Below are 19,929 nucleotides of genomic sequence, written 5' to 3'. Positions count from 1 at the left end.
ACGCTCCAAAGGACCAATGGAGACGAGCCAGGCAACACGCTGACCCAATCAGAACCAAGCTGTCGGCGGAATGGTAGGAGTTTTTCCCTGTACAATGGCCGCCGCCTGCAGCAGGAATCATCACAGGGAGTCTCGGCATTCAGCGCTCGGTCTCTTCTCCGCAGGGAACAACATGTCGTGTAAATCGCTCTGGACTCTGGCTCTTCTCGCTCTGACACTGAGCCGGTGTGTTGCTGACGATGACCACGAAATGGAGGAGTTCCTGAAGCGGGAGTATTCCCTCTCCAAGCCGTACCAAGGTACCCGACCCGTTAGGAGTGCATCCGCCGGTTCACAGGCTGGGGGGGGAGATGTTTCTAGAACAACTCGATTAGCGATGAAATAACAACAGTCTTCCATCTCATTAATGTACATTTGAAGGTTTGTATTCCTCTGATCGACCTCATCGCTGTGACATTCAGAGAAACGAGGCGTTTTACTTTTATTCCCACTTATACACCGAGCACTGTGCTAAAGCTTCTCCTTCTACTGACCGTAATGTTTCAAGTCATGACAAAGCAGTTTCATTCTGCTGGGTCAGCTTCTGTCATGATGATTGTGTGTGTGTTTGTGCGCGTGTGTGTGCGCGCCCACTCAGGTGTGGGATCCCTGGGCTCCTCCCACTGGGAGCTGATGGGGGACGCCATGGTCACCACCGAGCAGGTGCGCCTCACACCTGACATGCAGAGCAGACAGGGGGCGGTGTGGGGCCGCATGGTGAGTACACACTGTGCATCCACTGGTTCAGGTACTATCACATTATACTGCATGTTGTGTGTTGTGGTCTGGGATGAAACTGAGGATAAGTTTTCATATTTCGTTGTTCATTTTGTCCCATTTTAGAATAAAGGACAAGATGGTGAATATCCTTTGTACGTTCGCATGTCTATTGCACAATTTACAACTACCAGTAGATGTTAGCAGGTGTTAGCGGCCCCCAGAGGATGTTGGGATCAGTTGTGCACCTTAACGTTAAGAAGTGTTTTGACCTTGTGATCAACGATACAGGCAGAGCTTGAGGGTCGGCTGAGGCCAAAGGGAAATCTGACTGGCTACTGGCTTGTGTTGCAGCGCTATGAGTCATAGGAGTCTTTGCCAAATCAAGTTCAAGACATCGTTTTCATACTCTTGTGAAAAAGATGGCTTGATATTTTACCGTTGTATTTCTAGCCTTGCCACCTGAAGGACTGGGAGATGCAGGTTCACTTTAAGATTCACGGGAAAGGAAAGAAGAACCTGAACGGTGACGGGCTGGCCATTTGGTACACGAAGGAACGCACGCAGAAAGGTAAAAGCTCTACTTACCCCACCACACTCCCTATTCAAGAAGAAAACTACTTTAATATATCATTCACACTCTGTCTTCCTATTGTCTCACAGGTCCTGTGTTTGGAAATATGGACAACTTCACTGGCCTGGGTGTGTTTGTGGACACGTATCCCAACGAGGAGAAGCAGCTTGAGGTACGCCACAGATATCACCTGTTCTGTGAAAGTAAAACTGGGATGAATGTACAAGGGCTCTTGCAGATTTGTGTAAAGGGGCTTTATTTGTGTTCTTTTGTGCGACCATTTGGAGACAGGCACAGAAGAAGAGATACAGTCCTCGCACACAGGTAACTATGTCTTTGGAACATTTCCTTTCATCAGTGTGTTTTACCTCTGTCTACAACCTCTACTCACCCTCACCCTTCTGTGTCTAAATGAAAACATTGAGACAATACTGAACTTCTGTGTCTGTGTGTGTGTTTTGTTGTGTTTTTGTCCCTGCATTTATGCTGTGTGTTTATTTGTTTTTTAATTAGAGTAACCGATCACCTCTCAGTGCTGTCAGAAGGAATATGCTAATGACCTCTCTCCTTTCCCCCTCTGTGACCTCAAGAGGATCTTCCCCTTCGTTCTGGCCATGGTGGGGAACGGCAGCATCAGCTACGACCACGAGCGGGACGGTCGGCCCACCGAGCTGGGCGGCTGTAACGCCATGGTGCGCAACCTCAAACACGACACCTTCCTCTTCATCAGATACGTGCGCCGCAGGCTGACGGTGAGAGACACATTTCTAACTCTTGTCTATGTGCTCAACTGTCCAACATGTTAATATTAGGGACCGGGTGGGCTTAACTATAATTTGAGTAGGTTTGTTGAGTGTACCACCCTGTTTGGTAAAATAATGTATCACTAATAGACTCAACATATCAGAGTAATAAACACTATGCAAGCAGCTACAGACACCCATTGAGAAAATGTAATTTTCTTGATTTTACTTTCCAAACTATTCAGATAACTTAATAAACCTGCTTTGGGGGAACAGTATATTTGGACTCTGACCCTCTGAGAGTCCCTGCTGCCTCCTGACGGCCTCTGTTCCTCAGGTGATGATAGATATCGACGGGCAGCACGAGTGGAGGGACTGCCTAGACATCCCCGGGGTGCGGCTGCCAGAAGGATATTACTTTGGAGCGACCGCCGTCACCGGAGACCTCTCAGGTAAACAGCGTTCCAACATCGCATGCAGCTGTGTGGTAACAGTCACTTCAAATACCACTCTGTCTATTTTTAGCATTGTCAATGATGTAAACAGACTGATCTACACATTACCAGTGTTAGGTATGAGGGGGAAATTACTATTTGTAAGCAAAGTTATCAGAAATGTTTAAGTATGATGTGTGAATTTGATGAATCTGCTGTTGTGTAGATGTGAATCAAACGGACAATATGAAAAATAAAGTTTTTACCTAAACAGGTTTAGTGCTAATATTGTTTAAAAATCTGAATTGAAGGCTCTGGTCCTGAATTATTTTTGATCTATATTTACCAGCATTGGTATTGTATATAGGGAACATTATACTTCTCAATAACTCAATGAGTCGTTTCCTTCCTCTAACGCCTCATTGATAGTTTATTTTCTTCCTTCTTTCAAAATCAGCTTAGTCGACATTTAAAACACCGGCGAAAAAAGAGCTGCTGATTAATGGAAATAAAATGTTTTACATGTAACACACAATAACCCTTCAGTCAGAGACACACAAGGACTAATTGTTCCTAGAGAATGTTTGCACAGTTCAGTTTATTGTTCCTCTGTGAACATGTGAAGTGAAAACGAGTCACGTGGAATAACCTCTGAAGCCATGAGACGTTTGTCTTGTTCTCTTAATGTAATCGTATTTCCTGCTTCTCTGTGTGCGCAGACAACCATGATATCATTTCCCTGAAGCTCTACCAGCTGACTGTGTTGAGGAGTAAAAAGGAAGAGCAAGAGGAAGAGGAAGACCAAATAACCATACCCAGTGTTGATAACATGGACCTGCTCAGATGTAAGGCTCACACACACACACACACACACACACATACCAAAACACCATCATCATCATCATCATCATGACAAACGCTGACAAACCAATTGTTGAATTACAATGATTCCGTTGTCTCTCTCTTCTGTTCTCTGTCACCATCATGTTACTGTGCCTTCTCCCTCTGTTCCCTCCCCTCCAGTGGAACTGGTTGAAGAGAGGATGAGTGGGGTCGCCATTTTCTTCACAGTGCTCTTCTCCATGCTGGGCTTTATCTTCCTCATCGTCATCGGCCTGGTGGTGTACAGCCACTGGAACGAGAGCCGCCGCAAGCGGTTCTACTGAGGAGAGAGCGGAGACGGGGAAAACAAAAAGTAGGTGACGTGACGACTGTACTGTGGTCCTCGGACCCCGACCCGCACAGAAGCGAGACGCTACTGTCGGCCAGCAGAGCGCAGCAGCTTGTTGTATCCTGGCAGGAGATGGAGTATCACCTGCTTCAAAAAGCCATTCTTCCGCTCTGCTACAGATTGTCATGAAGCAGCAGGAGGACTTGATTTGACACTTTGTCCTCATCTCTGGCTGACACACACCCACTCGGCCTTATCGTCCCCGTCCTCTGGTTTTGTTACACGCAGGACATTAAATGACTTTTGTGAGCGAAAAAAAGACACAATTTAAACCAATTTCTACTTCACCACTTTTTGGTTTTAAGGCTTTCAGAGTTATGAATGAATATAAATACCTGGAGATTTGTTGTTTGACCCATGTGGGAACCAAATAATACTGATGTCATCTTTACTGCAGCTCCCTGCTAAGTAAACACGCATCTATTAATTCAACTGTGTATTAACTATAATTAGCTGTATATTCTGACCCTGTAGTTGCTGTAGTTTGCATGACATTCTGAGGTAATGTTTTTTTTATGAATTGTCCAGACTGCCACACTTGTACTTTGTTTACACTGTGCTTCATTGTTTTGTGTTTGTGTGCAGCCTATGGAAACTTGACTTCTGCCTCATTGGTGCATGTGCTGATAAAGATTTGAGTGTGTCTAGGAAATATTTAGCGCCAATTAAATTTATATCAATATTGTTTAAAGACTATATATATAAATTTCAGCAGGGCTCATTTCTGATGATTTAATAAGTTTACATGAGCAAATTTGATCAAAGTCCTGATCAGTTTACAGTAAATTCTTCCAAATATATTTAAAATAACATTTTAGACCTACTGTGATTTTTAGAAATGTATCTTTGCACTGAAGAGAGAATTGGAGGTTATTAAATGAATACATTTTTACCAGCTGTCTTTTTACCCTGCAACAGATGCTTCTTTTCTCTGCACATTGAACACTACAGTGACCTTTTGTTTGTGCTTTTTGTGTTGCATGTATAAACATCACCCGTTTCCTGTGAAGTGCGTCATACAATGAATGTTTCTGCAGTGGAGCCAACAAACTCGCTGGTTTGGCCACAGGCTGCCTCTGATAGATATATATATATATATATATATACTGTACTTTAAGACTGAGCCGGTGGTTGTTGGCTCTTCTATACGTTCTGGAAATGATTCCAAGCCTCATGTCAACATCAATTATGTTTTATGTGGTGCTTTGTTTTTGATTGTGCAATGTAGGTGGACTCACTCATCTCCTGTAGCCACTTTGACAAGACACCCTACCTTATCTAGGTATCTGCTCTATTGACTGCCATTCTAGTTGTATTGTATTGTTTGTTGTTCCCATGAACACTGTGCCTCATGCATCCATTTTATTTTAGAAACATTTCATCCTGTTGCTTTGTCCAAAACTATTTGCGTTGCCTCATTAAAAACCAAACAGACCTTGCCTTACTTCCTTTACTGAGTTTTTCGGTGGATTTTGTTATAACATACAGGTTGTACTTAATATAACCACAGTTAATCAACCTTTTCATATATATTCTTACAAAGTGAGACCTCATGATCAAAAGTAACTTCCAGTGGGTTTGGGTTGTGTCACACTTTTCCAAATGACATAACAGTCGTACAGTCAATATGATAGTGACCGCCTGAGGTGCCTCTCACTCAGCCATGTGACCGTCCTCCGGATCAATTTCACAGCTTTGTCACATGTGTTGCTGGGGGAAGCCTTTGCACTCTCGCAGGCTGAAGATCCATTTCATTCTGGGCACATAAGTGAGATTCTTTATGGTCAAACTTATCAAATGTTTAAAATAAAATCCCTGGATCCTGTAAGAGGCTAATTGAGGTGAATGAAGAGGACTTTGAGTGAAGGAATGTCAAAGAGTCAAGTCAGCTGAGTGCCAATGTTTGTTTTATTAAAAAAATAAAATACAAATGACCCAGAGAGTACACAGCATACTTCTTTACTAAAACCAAAGCATTTTTTTTTCATCTGTAATTCAGTGCTTTCATTATTTTTCTGTTTTTTTTTTCTTCCACTTTACTCATTTTGGCTTGTTTAAAGTTATTAGGAAAACAATGTAGAAAGAGTCTGATGTGTGTTTGGAGATGCCTGCTTCCTTCTCAAACCAGGGTGTTTCTCACTTTGGTTATAAAAACAAAACAAAACAGAACCTGCTTCTGTTTGGTATCATCTAGAAAAAATTAAGTTTCCCTGTTGCATGACAGAAACATGAGGGTGTGGTTCATTCTTTTATAAATTCAGAATTCAGGGGTCCACATGTCATTCCTGTATCAGTCTCATATGTGCTGGTCTAACGTGATCTGACTGTGGTTCATGTCGAGGTCTGTCATATGCATAATCTATAAAAATGTAGAAACTGATCAGTATCGTTATTTCTGTGGATTAAAAGGCAACAGTTAAATATTCAATGACAATTCATGAAGATGGCAAACAAAATAAGCAGGCTGTTGTTTAAACTGAGATGCACTGAATTAGTGCATCGAATGTGACGGATGGGAACGTTTCAAACAGACCAAAGATAACCCATAAGAATTTATCCAACAAAAAAACAATATGTTCAACTTTTCTTTCACTTATACAACTTAATAATGTGGTTTATTCATGAGTCAGGAGGAAAATGTTCTAATGGATTGAGAAAGCAGGCAAGAAAAAGCCAAACAGAGGAGAAGAAATAAAGTATTATGAAGAATGGATTTTAAACTCAAACTCCCTCAGCCGCCACTGAAGCATACATACGCACCACATCATTGTAGTAGCATTACAGGTATATTATATTACATGTACACAGACCAACCAGAAGTAGATTACAGTACAGTGAAGGGACACAAGTACTGAGAGTTATATTGCTTGTACTAGTGCCCACGGATACACAACGGAGAAAGTGAGACAGAGGGCGCAGCATATAACAGTAGGTTTATGATTTTGCATAGCCTAGTTGAGTAAAGTACGATACACTACAGAGATGCGTGATGCAGAAATAAAGACGGGCGACGACCAATGGAACAACCGCTTTGGCTTTATGACTGACGGGTCAAAAAATAAAAAAAGGGTTAATTTCATACTCAAGCACTGCTCGGTTAAAGATGACCCTGAGAGAGAGGGAAACCAAACACATCGTCGTTAGGCCAACACACACACACACACACACACACACACAACGGGGAAAACAAGCGTGGAGATGGCAACGACTTTGGTAAATTATTCTGTCGACTGCTGGAGCGTCGGCTGTTTTTTCTGTTACCAAGACGGAGCCTGGTGGAGGGGGGGGGGTCACGGTCCACAGAGAGCCGCCGGAGCGAAGCAAAAACTCTCCAGCACAACCGCACATGCTGTACTTACATTTGAAAGAATAGTTCTCATTAAGAGGAGGTGGGGGGTGTCGCATCACGCACCTCCGTTGAGGTCGACAAAAGCAAAAAAGGCAAAGTTAGAGCCTATAAAACCAACATATAGTCGTTTACAATCAGCTATTGGTAAATATGAGCTCTGCCATCAATTTTACAAGACGTCCAAAACCAAACACTGACCATGTTCAAAAATCGCAAATATCTGTTCAGACGCTGGAGCTCAGCAGCATGAGCAGCTCAGGGCAGATGAGCCGTTCAGTGACATGGATGCATGTGTGTATATAGCCCTTGTTCTCAGTAAACACGTGAAAAACCGTGGAGGCATAGTAGTTGTTTGGCAATGGGAAAACTATGCATCTCCAGTACACACGCAAAAAAGAACTATCACTCCCCCACTCCCCTCCGCTGTTATTCTGTCTACAAAGCTTGACAAATAAGCAAAACTCAACCTTAGCATGAACTCTCTTGCTGGAGTTAATATCTGTCCTCAGAATGCAAAACACAGATAGGATGGATAACAAAGAGACCAGAGGAAATCAAAATATTATTTTCTAATTTTCTTCATGCCTCAGAGTCGGTTCATTTCACAAACTAATCACGACCAGATCCTTGGAACAAAAAACAGAGCGAGCGCCAGCTCAACAAGACACAATATTGTAAATTCAATACAACCACCCCTCAGATGCAAAAATCAATGCTAGTCCAACTCTACTTGAGCATGTGACAGTTCCGGCTTTAAAATGTTGATAAACCACATCCTCTGCTAACAAAGCGAGCACACATTCTCAGAATAAGCTTTGATGTTATTCTCTGTTGTCACAGAGAAACTGAGCTGATCTAAAGCGATCATTCTCGGGGAAACAACAAACACCACCATCCAAAAGAAATCCAGAACAACCCCATAGGTATTTCTAATAAGGCTGTAGCACATCAGTACTGCATACAGAGGCTAGATTTTATTGTGCAGTATAATCAAGACATTTGCTCTCTGGAGATGCAGCAAGGCAGCTTGAGGTGTGTTGGTCAAAAAAAGGATTTAATGTTGCTTCAGCTAATCCGTGTGCAAGGACGCTCACAGTGTAACAGCTCCTCTGAAAAGGTCATGGTCATGTTAGCATGGCTTCGTATTTATGCACCTGCTCAACTACGCAACACAACGACTGCAGACTTTAACCTAATGCAGCAAGAGACTAACTTATCTTTCATTCTAAGCTTTAGGGAGCCGTGCATTCATTTTGTTTCACCCTATATTCAGATATTTGGTGCACTGGCCCTTTTATATTGTTCTCCCACAACAGTAAGTTCTCCAGCTCGAACAGTGGAACACAGACACAAGCAGAACCAGGACAGAGCTGCTGCTGGTTGGAGGAATGAGGAAACACTTTCTTAGGCCACTGAGCTGCATGTGTTTCGCAAACTTTACATACTTTAATGTGCAGAACCCAGAGTCAAGTCTTGTTAAGTGGCCAAGAATTTCCCTCACGTGTCCTTGTCATAGTACAATCAGCTATTTCTATGTTGGAATAAATATATATTACAAGCATGAAATGTCGACACTGTGTCCACATGTTGTCAGCTACAGCACGTTTGACCTAAAACGCTACAGGACATGTTTGGAGTCTGCTAAGTGACAAATGCAGTCATGTGAATGCTGGAGACTGTTCAGGGCATCTTTCACTAAATAAATCTAGATGATAAAATACTGCACAATGGAGCAGTATTTAGTGAGCGTGCTGCGTGAAGCGGAATGACCGACCTGAGTCTTTACACTTTGCCCATTTTCCCACACAGTTTCAGAGCTGACAAACAACAAATTAAATTTCTCAATTTAACAATCTCTGACTTATCAGTTACTTTTTTATTTTGCACAATGATTTTTTCAAAAATCTCCTAGCAAATAGCGGTTTGTTTTTACTGTCAGACAACACCCAGCTCGACTGCTATGCTCTGAATACACACAATGCACACAGCAAGGCCGAGCAGCGTGCAGTCGATCACAATAGATTCTGCAGCTGTGTCATCGCTGACCAAACCGCACATAGGAGCCTGCATCTGCCCTCTGCTGCCAGTGGAAAATACCACCGCAAAATCCCTCGCACTGCCAGGAGCTGTAGGGGCCGCAGCGCCCAAACAGCTCCGGCTGACTAGATAAACGCACAGCGTAGCACAACGCAGACGGCAGTAACAACACAATGAAACTAGATCTATTTCATCATGTGGCTGCTGTAGCCCACAATCAATTTGACTTACAGATGAGCAAAGCAAGTCGCATAGCGGCTAGAGAAACACTGATGAACTCAAATATAAACATCTATACTCATGCAAAAAAATAAAATAACAGTGCTTAAATTGTTAATCCACCTCAGTGCTGAGTAAATATTTCAAGCAGGTGCTACAGCACTTTACAGACTAACACACAAAAACCTTCCCTGCTGCACTAAAGCCCCCATACGAGTACGCACTGTTGCGGGCCCCCCGTCAGGAGCATTGTTGCAATTAATAGCAACCCCTGTAGCATCTACTGAAGCACAGCCGGTTATGTATAAAAAGTACATCCTTACATCCAAACAATATACTGAGAAATACATGTCTCTATTCTGGAGCCACCACAAGGCTTTTTATTTAGAAAAAAATTGGTGACATAACCCTCTTGTCAATTACTATCACTCAAATGCAGTCAGATACCAAAGAGGGGAAATCACATGCACACAATCAGTAAATCCCCAAAAAGCTGGTCGCACCTTATGTTAAGTCATGCTAACTGGTCATTTGAACACAATGTGGATATTAAAAAGAGAAAAAAAATGTGCTGAAGGGAAGATGTGACATTTAAAACGCAAAATGAAACCTCAGCTCTTTCCTGTCGCTGCCTCTGCTAATTGTTGCTGGTAAGTCCCCCCCCCCCCCACCCCTAATCTAGATGCAAAACCGCCCACAGACCCAGAGGGCACCAGACGGTGGTTGCTATGACCTCAGCGCTGACATCACCATGCAGCTGGCCACAGCGCGCATACACACACACACACACACAGACAGACACACAGACATACACTCTCAGGCACCATACACCTTCGGGGGAAAATGAAATGCGTGACGCTTGACAATTAATGCAGCTTTATCTTGAGTTATCAAGAAGTTTATTTTTGACTCCTCTGCCTGGTCGTAGTGAGGACGTGGGGAGAAATGTTGACCGTGCTGGTATGCTCTAGGATGATCATAAGGTCAAATGTCAGATGGAAGGAGGGCCGGAAAACTGTCTGACCGAGGGGAGTGACGACAAAGAAACGGAAACATGATGGCAGTGCTCAAGGATATTGCGGAGCAAGGGAAACAGTCAATTCTGATTTCAGTAACAATCAATTGCTGCCTTCTCACTGCCTAATGACAATCTCCTAACACTAAGGAGAAAAAACCCAAATTGTGTATCAACAAGTGTTCGCTGGTTTACCCACTACGGAAAAGCAAAGCAAAAAATGAAGCCTAATCTTTGTCCACATAATGTGTTATTCATCTTTCATTATCAGGCGCCAGTAAAGATTAGTTGTCATCATCATCTTAACGTCACGCCTGTGTGTTAGTTCAAAGAAGTAAAACACAGACGGTGTTTACGGTGATGATGATGGCAACAGCTTTATCATTTTCACTGTGTGTGAAGCAGAAAGCCGAATTGAATGGCTGGTTATTTATGCCGCGGATCACACCATGTGGTCTCCAGCGCTGGTGCTGGCGGTCTGGCTGGGCAGCTCAGGGCTGTGCTCCTTCTGTCTGAAGGTTTGCTGATGACGCCCAGAGCAGCAGTCCCCACCGGTGACCTTGCACATCCGGTGCTCTTCGTCGCTCTCCTCCTCAAGCCCTGAGCCCTCGTCTACGTCTAGCTGGCAAACGCACACTTCAATCCCTGAGTCGCCGGTCACATGCCGACGCCGAGTGATGAGCTCCTCGTCCTCCTCTGCGGCCACCAGAGAAGCCGCTGCGTTCTCCTCCTCCTGACACTGTGCCTGGATTGGCACCGACACAGCTTCCTGTTCTAACGACGAGCTCGCCGCCTCGCAATTCGGTTCTGCGTGGGTCGGGGGTTGTGGCACTGCGGCAGCGTCTGGCTGGCATAGTTGTGGAGGGAGTGCTGGAACGGTCTCAGGGGGGTTTTCAGAGTAAGGGGGGGGCGGCGTTGGGGGATGGCCCACCACCTCCTCATAGTCCGGAAGTTTGCAGTCGTTCCAAAACCCTGTAGGAAAGCAAATAAACACACTTTAGCTTTCCAACCACCATCCCTGAAATGAGCCATTGTCTAATTGTTTAGTCAATCAACAAAAAAATTACTATTCTGATTAGAGATTTTTTTCTAGTTTCTTTGCTGTGTTTTTTCTATTAAACCAAATATCTGTCGGCATTGAGCAAAAGGCAAAATTTGAGGTCATGAAAGATCAAATGAAAAAATTCCGGAAATACCTGGAAAATATTTGGAAATCACTGACTATTGTCTGAAACCGCGAGCACAGTTCATGTTGCCAGGGATTCTGTGAGTCGTTGTCTGTGTGGGCTCTCGGGCAGATTCACATTTTTCACAGCGAGTTAAGCATGTTCACTGTGAGCCTGAGACTCCGACAAGTGTACACCATGTTCCACTCCTGTTTGTGATATTAGTGGACATGATATCAAGTTGCAAAGAAGGTCTGGAGTGACCACTGACATTAGCGCGGCATCTCCGCTGTCTGCTGTCCCTCGAGTAACATTCGGACAACCCTGTGATCTCTTATATAAAGTACATGAAGGAAAATGTGCAGCCGAGTATGATGGGGTTAGGGACAAGAAATCCACACCACCAAATCTATTTTGGCTAGCTCTTGTCTGTCAAAGTGATGTAACGCAGATGTTTTATAGGACATCGACGATTGGTGGAAAGGGAGCAAAGTTCAAATATCTGACCCATACATGTCTGATACGTAGAGGAATAAAGTTATACACGATGACCTTAGTATTAAGCTGCAGCCCTGCTTTGAATCAAGGGAGAAACTGAAACTCTCAGCAGCTCCAGCAGCACACGAGGGACCCAAAGGAAGCACTAGAGGAAGTCACTGTAGGAAAGATTATCTAGGCTTCCATGTTCTTTCTTTATCAGTGTCCCCTCCCTCTGAATGCATGGGAACCCAACAACAAACATAAACTAACAGCCTGCACATAAAACTGCAAGATGACAGAGAACATGAAATTGCAAATTTGTAGAAAAGTGAAATCACTGTTGAATGCTGGAGGGAATCTGTCACGGTACCATAGCAAAGAGGACAACTCACTTAGATTAAGTGGTGGAGGGGAGATGAATGAGCTGGAGGCTCCTTGGTAGGCCATGAGGCTGATCTCACGTTGACGTTGCTCCTGCTGCAGGCGCATCTTGACCCTCCGGTGTCGGTAAGCACAGCAGCAACTCAGCATGATGATCAAGGTCCACACTAACCAGAACCCTAGAAGGAGAGAAAGATTCAATGGAATGTTATCGTCATTTCATTGTAATTGATCTGAATAACGTTAGGTTTGCAGTTAGATCTTATCAAGATAAATATTATTTTAAGTATAATCATTATTAAAATCCTTAGCCCAAGTGAAGGAGTTCAAGTACCTCGGGGTCTTGTTCGCGAGTGAGGGTACTATGGAGCGTGAGATTGGCCGGAGAATCGGAGCAGCGGGGGCGGTATTGCGTTCGCTTTACCGCACCGTTGTAACGAAAAGAGAGCTGAGCCGCAAGGCAAAGCTCTCGATCTACCGGTCGATCTTCGTTCCTATCCTCACCTATGGTCATGAGGGCTGGGTGATGACCGAAAGGACGAGATCGCGGGTACAAGCGGCCGAGATGAGTTTTCTCAGAAGGGTGGCTGGCGTCTCCCTTAGGGATAGGGTGAGAAGCTCAGCCATCCGTGAGGAACTCGGATTAGAGCCGCTGCTCCTTTACTTAGAAAGGAGTCAGCTGAGGTGGTTCGGGCATCTGGTAAGGATGCCCATTGGGCGCCTTCCTTGGGAGGTGTTTCAGGCACGTCCAGTGGGGAGGAGACCTCGGGGAAGACCCAGGACTAGGTGGAGAGATTATATCTCAACACTGGCCTGGGAACGCCTCGGGATCCCCCCGTCAGAGTTGGTCAATGTGGCCAGGGAAAGGGAAGTCTGGGGCCCCCTGCTTGAGCTGCTCCCCCCGCGACCCGACCCCAGATAAGTGGACGAAAATGAGATGAGAATGAGATTATTAAAATGAGGGCTAGACAGTGTGGCCAAAAATGATAAAGATAAAATGTAAATTATAATGGTAAATGTCAAATTAACATTTCCCTTTAAATTCATAGACTGATTTTTCCTCCCGAGTGAAGTTGTAGTTTTAAAATCTTCCTTAAGAGCAGAGAATGATTAACACTTATCTGAGGTAGATTACTTATTTTTGTATGATTCCTCACCGGGCAAGCACAATGTATAAGCAACATATCTATGTATTTAAATACAAATATATATAGTACATATTTAAATTTTAAGTACACAGTAGCTAACACACAAAGTGATACTAACTTGACGGTCACACAAAACACAAACAAAACAAATTCTTGAGACTTAAATCTCCAAAATGAGAAATAAACTAACAACATGGAGGCGTGGAGGCTGCGCAAATACACAGTACATGATTTGTCCAGAATAAAGACTGGGTTAAAAAGAGAGAAAATATCATTGGTACTTACACCAGAGCTCATAGTAGTAGGTGCAGCATTCAGTCTCTCCACAGCAGTACCCCATCTCACAGCGATACTTTTCATTGTTGACCCCAGAACAGAACTCCTTTGCCTATAACACACAAAGGAGGTACACAAAGTCACTGTCTGTGTCAACACTCAATCACAGGAGCAAACGTGGAAAGGAATAGCAAGCTCCTGATAAACTGACCTATTTCTAGGATCTATTTAGTGTCTGTCATTGTCACTCCAGTGGCATTTCAGTGTGCACTCGTATTTGCTAATTCAAGATAAGATAAGATAAGATGGACTTTATTTCCCCAATGGGATATTTTCCCTGTACATCCCTGTCTGCAGGAAGAAATATATGCATGTTTTTATATCAGTATCTCCATACACTAGATCCTTACAATTCACCAGTTCATTACATTTTATCTTATAAAAAACACTGTCAAATGCATTCACCCATTACACATTCATGTACATGGATTAAATTTACATATAGATCCATATAAAACATTGATCAATGACAATATACACACATTTTCAGCCCAGGAGGTGTCAAGGCCCTTCGATACTGTAGTGAAACCCTGTATTTAGGTTAATAGTAATAAAAAAAATGTTAATTCTCTTTTGCAAGGTTCAACTGAGGGGACAGGAAATTAACACAACAACACACACGTCCCGTCAGTGAGCCAAACAAGTCCAACAGCATTTCTATCATCACATGTTTTAAAGATAATATCATCACATATTTTAAAGATAATAGATTTAGACAGGAATTCGTATTAAAAGAACATTGTCAAACGATGGCGGTGTAATTAAACTACAACAAATCTATCTAGACTGTTTTATATTATAGTTAATGTTGTTATTTGACTAAGTTAAAGTAGTGATTCTATTTGAAAAGCCAAATGTACCGACTGGCCCTGGCCGCCCTGCCCGGGGACTCTCTATCAACAACTGGGAATAAACACGTCAATTTGCCGGTTGCCAGCTAGCTCCGGCTAATGTTAATCTCCACACGCTCGGCTCAAACTCTCGAATTGTGTCGATAAAACAAACCCAGGTTTTTCGACTCACAACTCGAACTTCCCATCAAGTCCACTGTGGAAATAAAGATGAAAACTTTAACCGACTGACGTCACCCCTGGGTGCTACAGTAGCGAGCCGCGCAGCTTCCTTTGTGGGGGAGACAAAAGGGCTCGACACCGAGGCCCTCGCCCAGCCCGGGAGCCGCGGCCTCGCCTGCAACAGCCGCGCCGACCCCGGGAGCTCGAGCGCGGACTTACCTGCACCAGACAGGCCCCGGTACAAAGCAGAGCTACAAGGGATCCCAGTGCTTTCGGCGGCATCGTTCTGGGTTGTCGGCCCTGAACTCGACCGGAAACATATAGCAGTCGTTGGAACCGCAGCCGTGTCAATGCAGGTGGCCGCTGCGGGTTTGACGCTTCAGTCCGCGGCGCTCGAACATGTTTTTGTTGTTTCCTGGAACCAGAAACACCAACAGCCCCGGTAGTAACATGAACCAGAGGCGGCGGCGGGCCTGTAGGGGGCGCTGTGCGAGCGTGCTACAGAGGCTGACACAACCGACACAGGATTTCACTTTAGTTCCTCGAGAGAAAATGTACTTTTTCAAAACCTTAAAGTACAAAATGATCTTTAGAATAAATAATTACATTCGTCTTTATCTCATTAATTCAAGATCATGGAGCAGCAGTTCTCACATGTATTACAACACTCAAAATGTACTGACCTCAATTAATTACTAAGTAAACTAACACATAGAATATAGGTCAGTGTGGCTTTTATCAACAGATGTTAATGTCAAATGCATTTTAACAAGCATCTAATTATAATCATTTAGTCATTTTTCCTCTTCATCAACCACTTGTTGCTTTCATCACACTGACATAGGTAATAGCAGATTTTATTTAAGAATATAGGACTAGATGGTGAATACTAGTTGTTGGTTAAAAGGTCTTGTGCTCGAAACAAGTGACTCACTTCTGGTGGATGTCAGCAGGTACCTGCATCACTGACATTAGTAACCACCAGCAGCTGTAGGGACATATCTTCAGTTGTGTACATTAACTTAATTAACAATGTATATTTAACCATATTTAATACTTGACACAATAAATGATAAAGTGTTTAAAAAACTAAAATAAACATTAATCCAGACAAGAAACCAATTTATTTGTGAAAACTTTCCTTAGAGCTGCATAATTTAGTCAATCAATTTATTAGGCCATCAACAAAAAATTTCAAAAATAAAATTGAACTTATTTCAATCAAAAACTTCACATATAAGTGTTTGTAGCTGCTGAAAGATTTAATGTTTTTTTTTAATGTAAATTGAATATGTGTCTGTTGGTCAGGTGAAAAAAGACAATTGCAAACAGCAGTGGTAAATTTCAACAATCATTTTTACTATTTTCTACCCTTTCTCAGATATTTAGTCAAATAATTGAATAAAAAAAATCTGTGTTATTAAACAATGCAATTTTGCAGTTCTGAATGTAGTTTACATAAACAGAACATGGCACTTATTTCTATTGTTTTGTGAAAATCATACAAATGCCACTATAATACTGATATTTCTCGACCTCCTGTTTTCTCCTGGTGTCATGCCAGGGCAGCTCACAGGTTGTTTACGTTGACGTCACGGGTCTCCCTGGCAACTGAGCTTGACAGCTGTTCAACAAAGGAACATGGTCAGGGAAGATGTTAATCCACTCAGACTGACCGAGGACCTCAACAGCAACCAGGGAAACATGGTGAGTTATGAGGATTCACATTACAATATGAAACACAGATAGCTACTGTGATGCTGGGAACTGTGAGGCAAGTGTGAATTACAGGGAATGGTCCTGCTAGGATCGGATAACAAACGGATTTAGGTTTGATTTAGCTTTTTAAAGTCTCAGAAATGTAAACAATGGGTCATACTGAGGTAGATGATGATAATATGTGTTATTGCTAACATATCTATATGTATTTCTGCATATGATCAACGCTTTAATGTCTTTTATTGTACAATTGCAACAGGTTTATTCATTTTAAGTGCCGGTGAGCGATTTATTTAGGCCTATATAACCATTTATTTATTTATTTGAAAACGAGGCAAGGAAGAGGATTCATAAAACATAATAACAAATATATAAACCACATATGATAATGTTAAAAAATCAAGATAAATAGAACAAGTGAGTTATTTGTTTTTGAGGATGTGCACTAGAATGAGCTGAAAACATTACTATCATGCATGGATTTTTTGCTATTGATAGGGAGTCGATTGAAAATAATTTATCATGATCATTAATCCCATTTGATTCCAGTTTGGACACAGTTAATAAATGTTGGAGGTGATAGAGTGCAGAGTTTTCAATCTTAAAATAAATAGCTTGAGCCAAAGCCTTCCTGACCACTTTTGGACACGAGCCAATCAATGTGCTCATGCCTAATCGTGGCCTACCAATGAGAGCCTTTGGCCTGCTGCATGTGTCGGTCACTGCAAGCGGCTGATTCTTGCGTAGGGTGGGTGTTAACCTCCTGCTTGGCACGCTCCCTATTTTTCCCTTTACCTGATATAGATGAGGCTGAAACTCTGTTGAAAATCAATCATGGTGACAATGTAGTTATCTAGGAGCCTGTTGTTGAAATTCATCACCTCTCACTTTGTACTGGGATCCACCTGCAGGGCCTGTTGTCCATTCTACGGAGGCTGAAACAGTCCCCAGACCAGGAGGTGCGCTTACTCTTGTTAGGTCTCGACAATGCTGGGAAGACCACTCTGCTGAAACAGCTGGCAGCTGAAGATATCAGCCACATCACCCCAACTCAAGTATGAAAACACACGCTCTGATGCGTCTTTGACAGACACCGTGAAGAACTGTAGTTTTTTAGATAAACACATGTCTTTTTCCACATTCATTTTCAACAGGGCTTCAATATAAAGTGTGTTCAGTCCTCTGGCTTCAAGTTGAATGTTTGGGACATTGGAGGTCAGCGCAATATCCGTCCTTACTGGAGGAACTACTTTGAGAACACAGATGTGCTGGTGGGTTCAGTTTGATTTGTTGGACCTGCTCGTTACAATCTCCGGATTCAAAAGATATCTCTCCTCATTATGTTTTTTATATGTTAATGTATTCTCTGCAGATGTATGTGATTGACAGCTCGGACAAGAAAAGGTTTGAAGAGACAAGCCTGGTGAGATCTCATTTTTCTGTAGAGAAGAAAAAGTGATCTTGAAATACTTGTGATGCGATTACTTTTACATAACCAACTCCAGTCTATTTTTATAATATTTTCTGAGGATATCAGGTGCAATCCAAGTGTTAGACAGTTGATTATGTCACTGATTCCTTGTTTGTGTCTGAAGGAGCTGGCTGAGCTGCTGGATGAGGAGATGCTTGCTGCCGTGCCACTGCTAATCTTTGCTAACAAGCAGGACCTGATGACAGCCACCGCCGCCTCGGAGCTGGCAGAGAGTCTCGATCTGCACACGATCCGCGATCGCATGTGGCAGGTCCAGGCCTGCTCAGCAGTCACAGCTGAGGGAATTCAGGTGAGGACACTGCACCCCCTCGGCAAATACACAACATCCACTGACTTGTTAAGGTTTGAGAAAACACAGCATCATTTAAAAGACTACTTTACTCAGATTTGCATTGTGACCCTTCTTCAAATTGACAAATGCCTTTTAACCTATCAGTATTTCAGTATATCCTCATTTGCATTAAAGTCCATGAAGTTATAAATAAAGTAGATTGCAGTAGAAGAGGAAGTTCAAACAGTAACAAATGTTATGGACATATTTGTAATTCATATTAATTTCTTTCTTCCAGGATGGGATGACCTGGGTTTGCAGAAATATAAAGTTCCGGAAGAAATAATCGAAGTAGCAAAGGATCGACGAAGATTTGCAGCTGCACTTTACACATTACGCAGTCATTTTTACATCAGGACGAGAAGCCCACAGATTGGGTTATTTTTGTAACAACGATCATTTACCCTATTCTGTCTTCACTTAGCATCATGAAATATATAATTAAGTCTTTACAGTGATTCCACGCGTTAGCTTCTAAGCCCTGTCAATGCACATCTCTCAAATGTAAATACTGTATAAAGGATGTTTTGTTCAAACTGCTGACTCTGCATGCATTGTGTGTAATGTGTTGTTTATGTTGTTGGTATGGAGACAGTTGGGAGTTGCTTGCCTGTAATTCACACTAGTTGAAGCTAGAGGGCGGTCTTGTGCTGGCTTTGTCTCGCACTGCCTGATGCTCAATTATTAACATTATCTGCTTCCCGTCAGTGATGTGGCTTCCTGTGCCATATTTGATATGTTCATTCACAATCACCGAATATTCCTGAACTCAACGATGTATGTTCATCTGCCAACAGAGCTGTCCAAATGGATTATAAACCATCTACAAAGACATTAATCAACAGTCATTTGTTTGCTCATAATTTGTTTTAAAGGTCTAACCCTTTGTTGATTTTGACTTCTGTAAGGAACAAGCAATGCAGGAATGAAACATTAAAAGAAACAAATAGAAAGAAAAAGCACTGTGCCTCCGTGACCTCACTCTGTTCTGCTGAAAGAAAATCTGTATCCAAAGTGACCGTAAAACGTGAACACTTGCACCTCCACTCAAAAAACACACCTCAACACATCTCGCTTAACACACGCACCAAACAGTAAAGAAACACTTTGGCCATTCAATTACTCAACTTCTCACCTTGTTCACAACGCTTTACCACAAGCCAATTGCAGTTTCCATCCATTTTTCTATTTTGTCTTTTGCAGCACATTTGCCACAAACCCCACTAATCTGCACTGGCCGAGTGATCCGCAGTGGTCCTATAGGGAATTTACATACAAACCTTTTCCAGGACTAATAGCTCTCCAATAGGATTTGCATTTATATAGCCCCCTTCATACTAACATGATTTGGAGCCTTTGCCCATGATAAAAATAAACCTTCTCTTTTGGCCTTGAGTTACTGCCCTGCTGCTGCTGCTGTGTGCACATGTGTGTCCCTCTCCGCGTGCAAGGTTGGCTGATTTTAATATGTCAGAGCTGCTTGATCCTCCGATAGAGGCTGAAAC

At 42.7% G+C, this 19,929-nt stretch overlaps 3 protein-coding genes across 4 annotated transcripts; 2 read left to right on the top strand and 1 right to left on the bottom strand.

Moving 5' to 3' along the window:
- Positions 1-87: 87 nt before the first annotated feature.
- On the top strand, positions 88-5,182 carry lman2la (lectin, mannose-binding 2-like a). Its single transcript, XM_053411657.1, has 9 exons — positions 88-299; positions 638-756; positions 1,210-1,327; positions 1,420-1,502; positions 1,622-1,654; positions 1,921-2,082; positions 2,411-2,525; positions 3,227-3,352; positions 3,531-5,182. Exons 1-9 carry the CDS (start codon positions 95-97, stop codon positions 3,671-3,673), a joined length of 1,104 nt encoding a protein of 367 aa, XP_053267632.1. The 5' UTR covers positions 88-94; the 3' UTR covers positions 3,674-5,182.
- Positions 5,183-5,628: 446 nt separating this feature from the next.
- Positions 5,629-15,350, bottom strand: wbp1 (WW domain binding protein 1). Of its 2 annotated transcripts, XM_053411658.1 has the most exons (5): positions 15,102-15,350; positions 14,352-14,399; positions 13,819-13,921; positions 12,397-12,564; positions 5,629-11,330 (listed from the first exon to the last, which is right to left on the bottom strand). In XM_053411658.1, the coding sequence occupies exons 1-5, from the start codon at positions 15,162-15,164 to the stop codon at positions 10,801-10,803; spliced, it is 912 nt and encodes a 303-aa protein (XP_053267633.1). In that variant the 5' UTR covers positions 15,165-15,350; the 3' UTR covers positions 5,629-10,800. The 2 variants fall into 2 exon arrangements, with proteins under 2 accessions (XP_053267633.1, XP_053267634.1); XM_053411659.1 differs by lacking the exon at positions 14,352-14,399.
- Positions 15,351-16,472: 1,122 nt separating this feature from the next.
- On the top strand, positions 16,473-19,278 carry LOC128425136 (ADP-ribosylation factor-like protein 3). The gene is made up of 6 exons (XM_053411656.1): positions 16,473-16,589; positions 17,513-17,656; positions 17,756-17,872; positions 17,974-18,024; positions 18,197-18,382; positions 18,663-19,278. The coding sequence occupies exons 1-6, from the start codon at positions 16,524-16,526 to the stop codon at positions 18,708-18,710; spliced, it is 612 nt and encodes a 203-aa protein (XP_053267631.1). The 5' UTR covers positions 16,473-16,523; the 3' UTR covers positions 18,711-19,278.
- The last annotated feature ends 651 nt before the right edge of the window (positions 19,279-19,929 follow it).

Source organism: Pleuronectes platessa, chromosome 19 (genome assembly GCF_947347685.1).
Source record: "Pleuronectes platessa chromosome 19, fPlePla1.1, whole genome shotgun sequence".
Classification (NCBI taxonomy): Eukaryota; Metazoa; Chordata; class Actinopteri; order Pleuronectiformes; family Pleuronectidae; genus Pleuronectes; species Pleuronectes platessa.
This window is presented reverse-complemented; position numbering and strand designations above follow the sequence as displayed.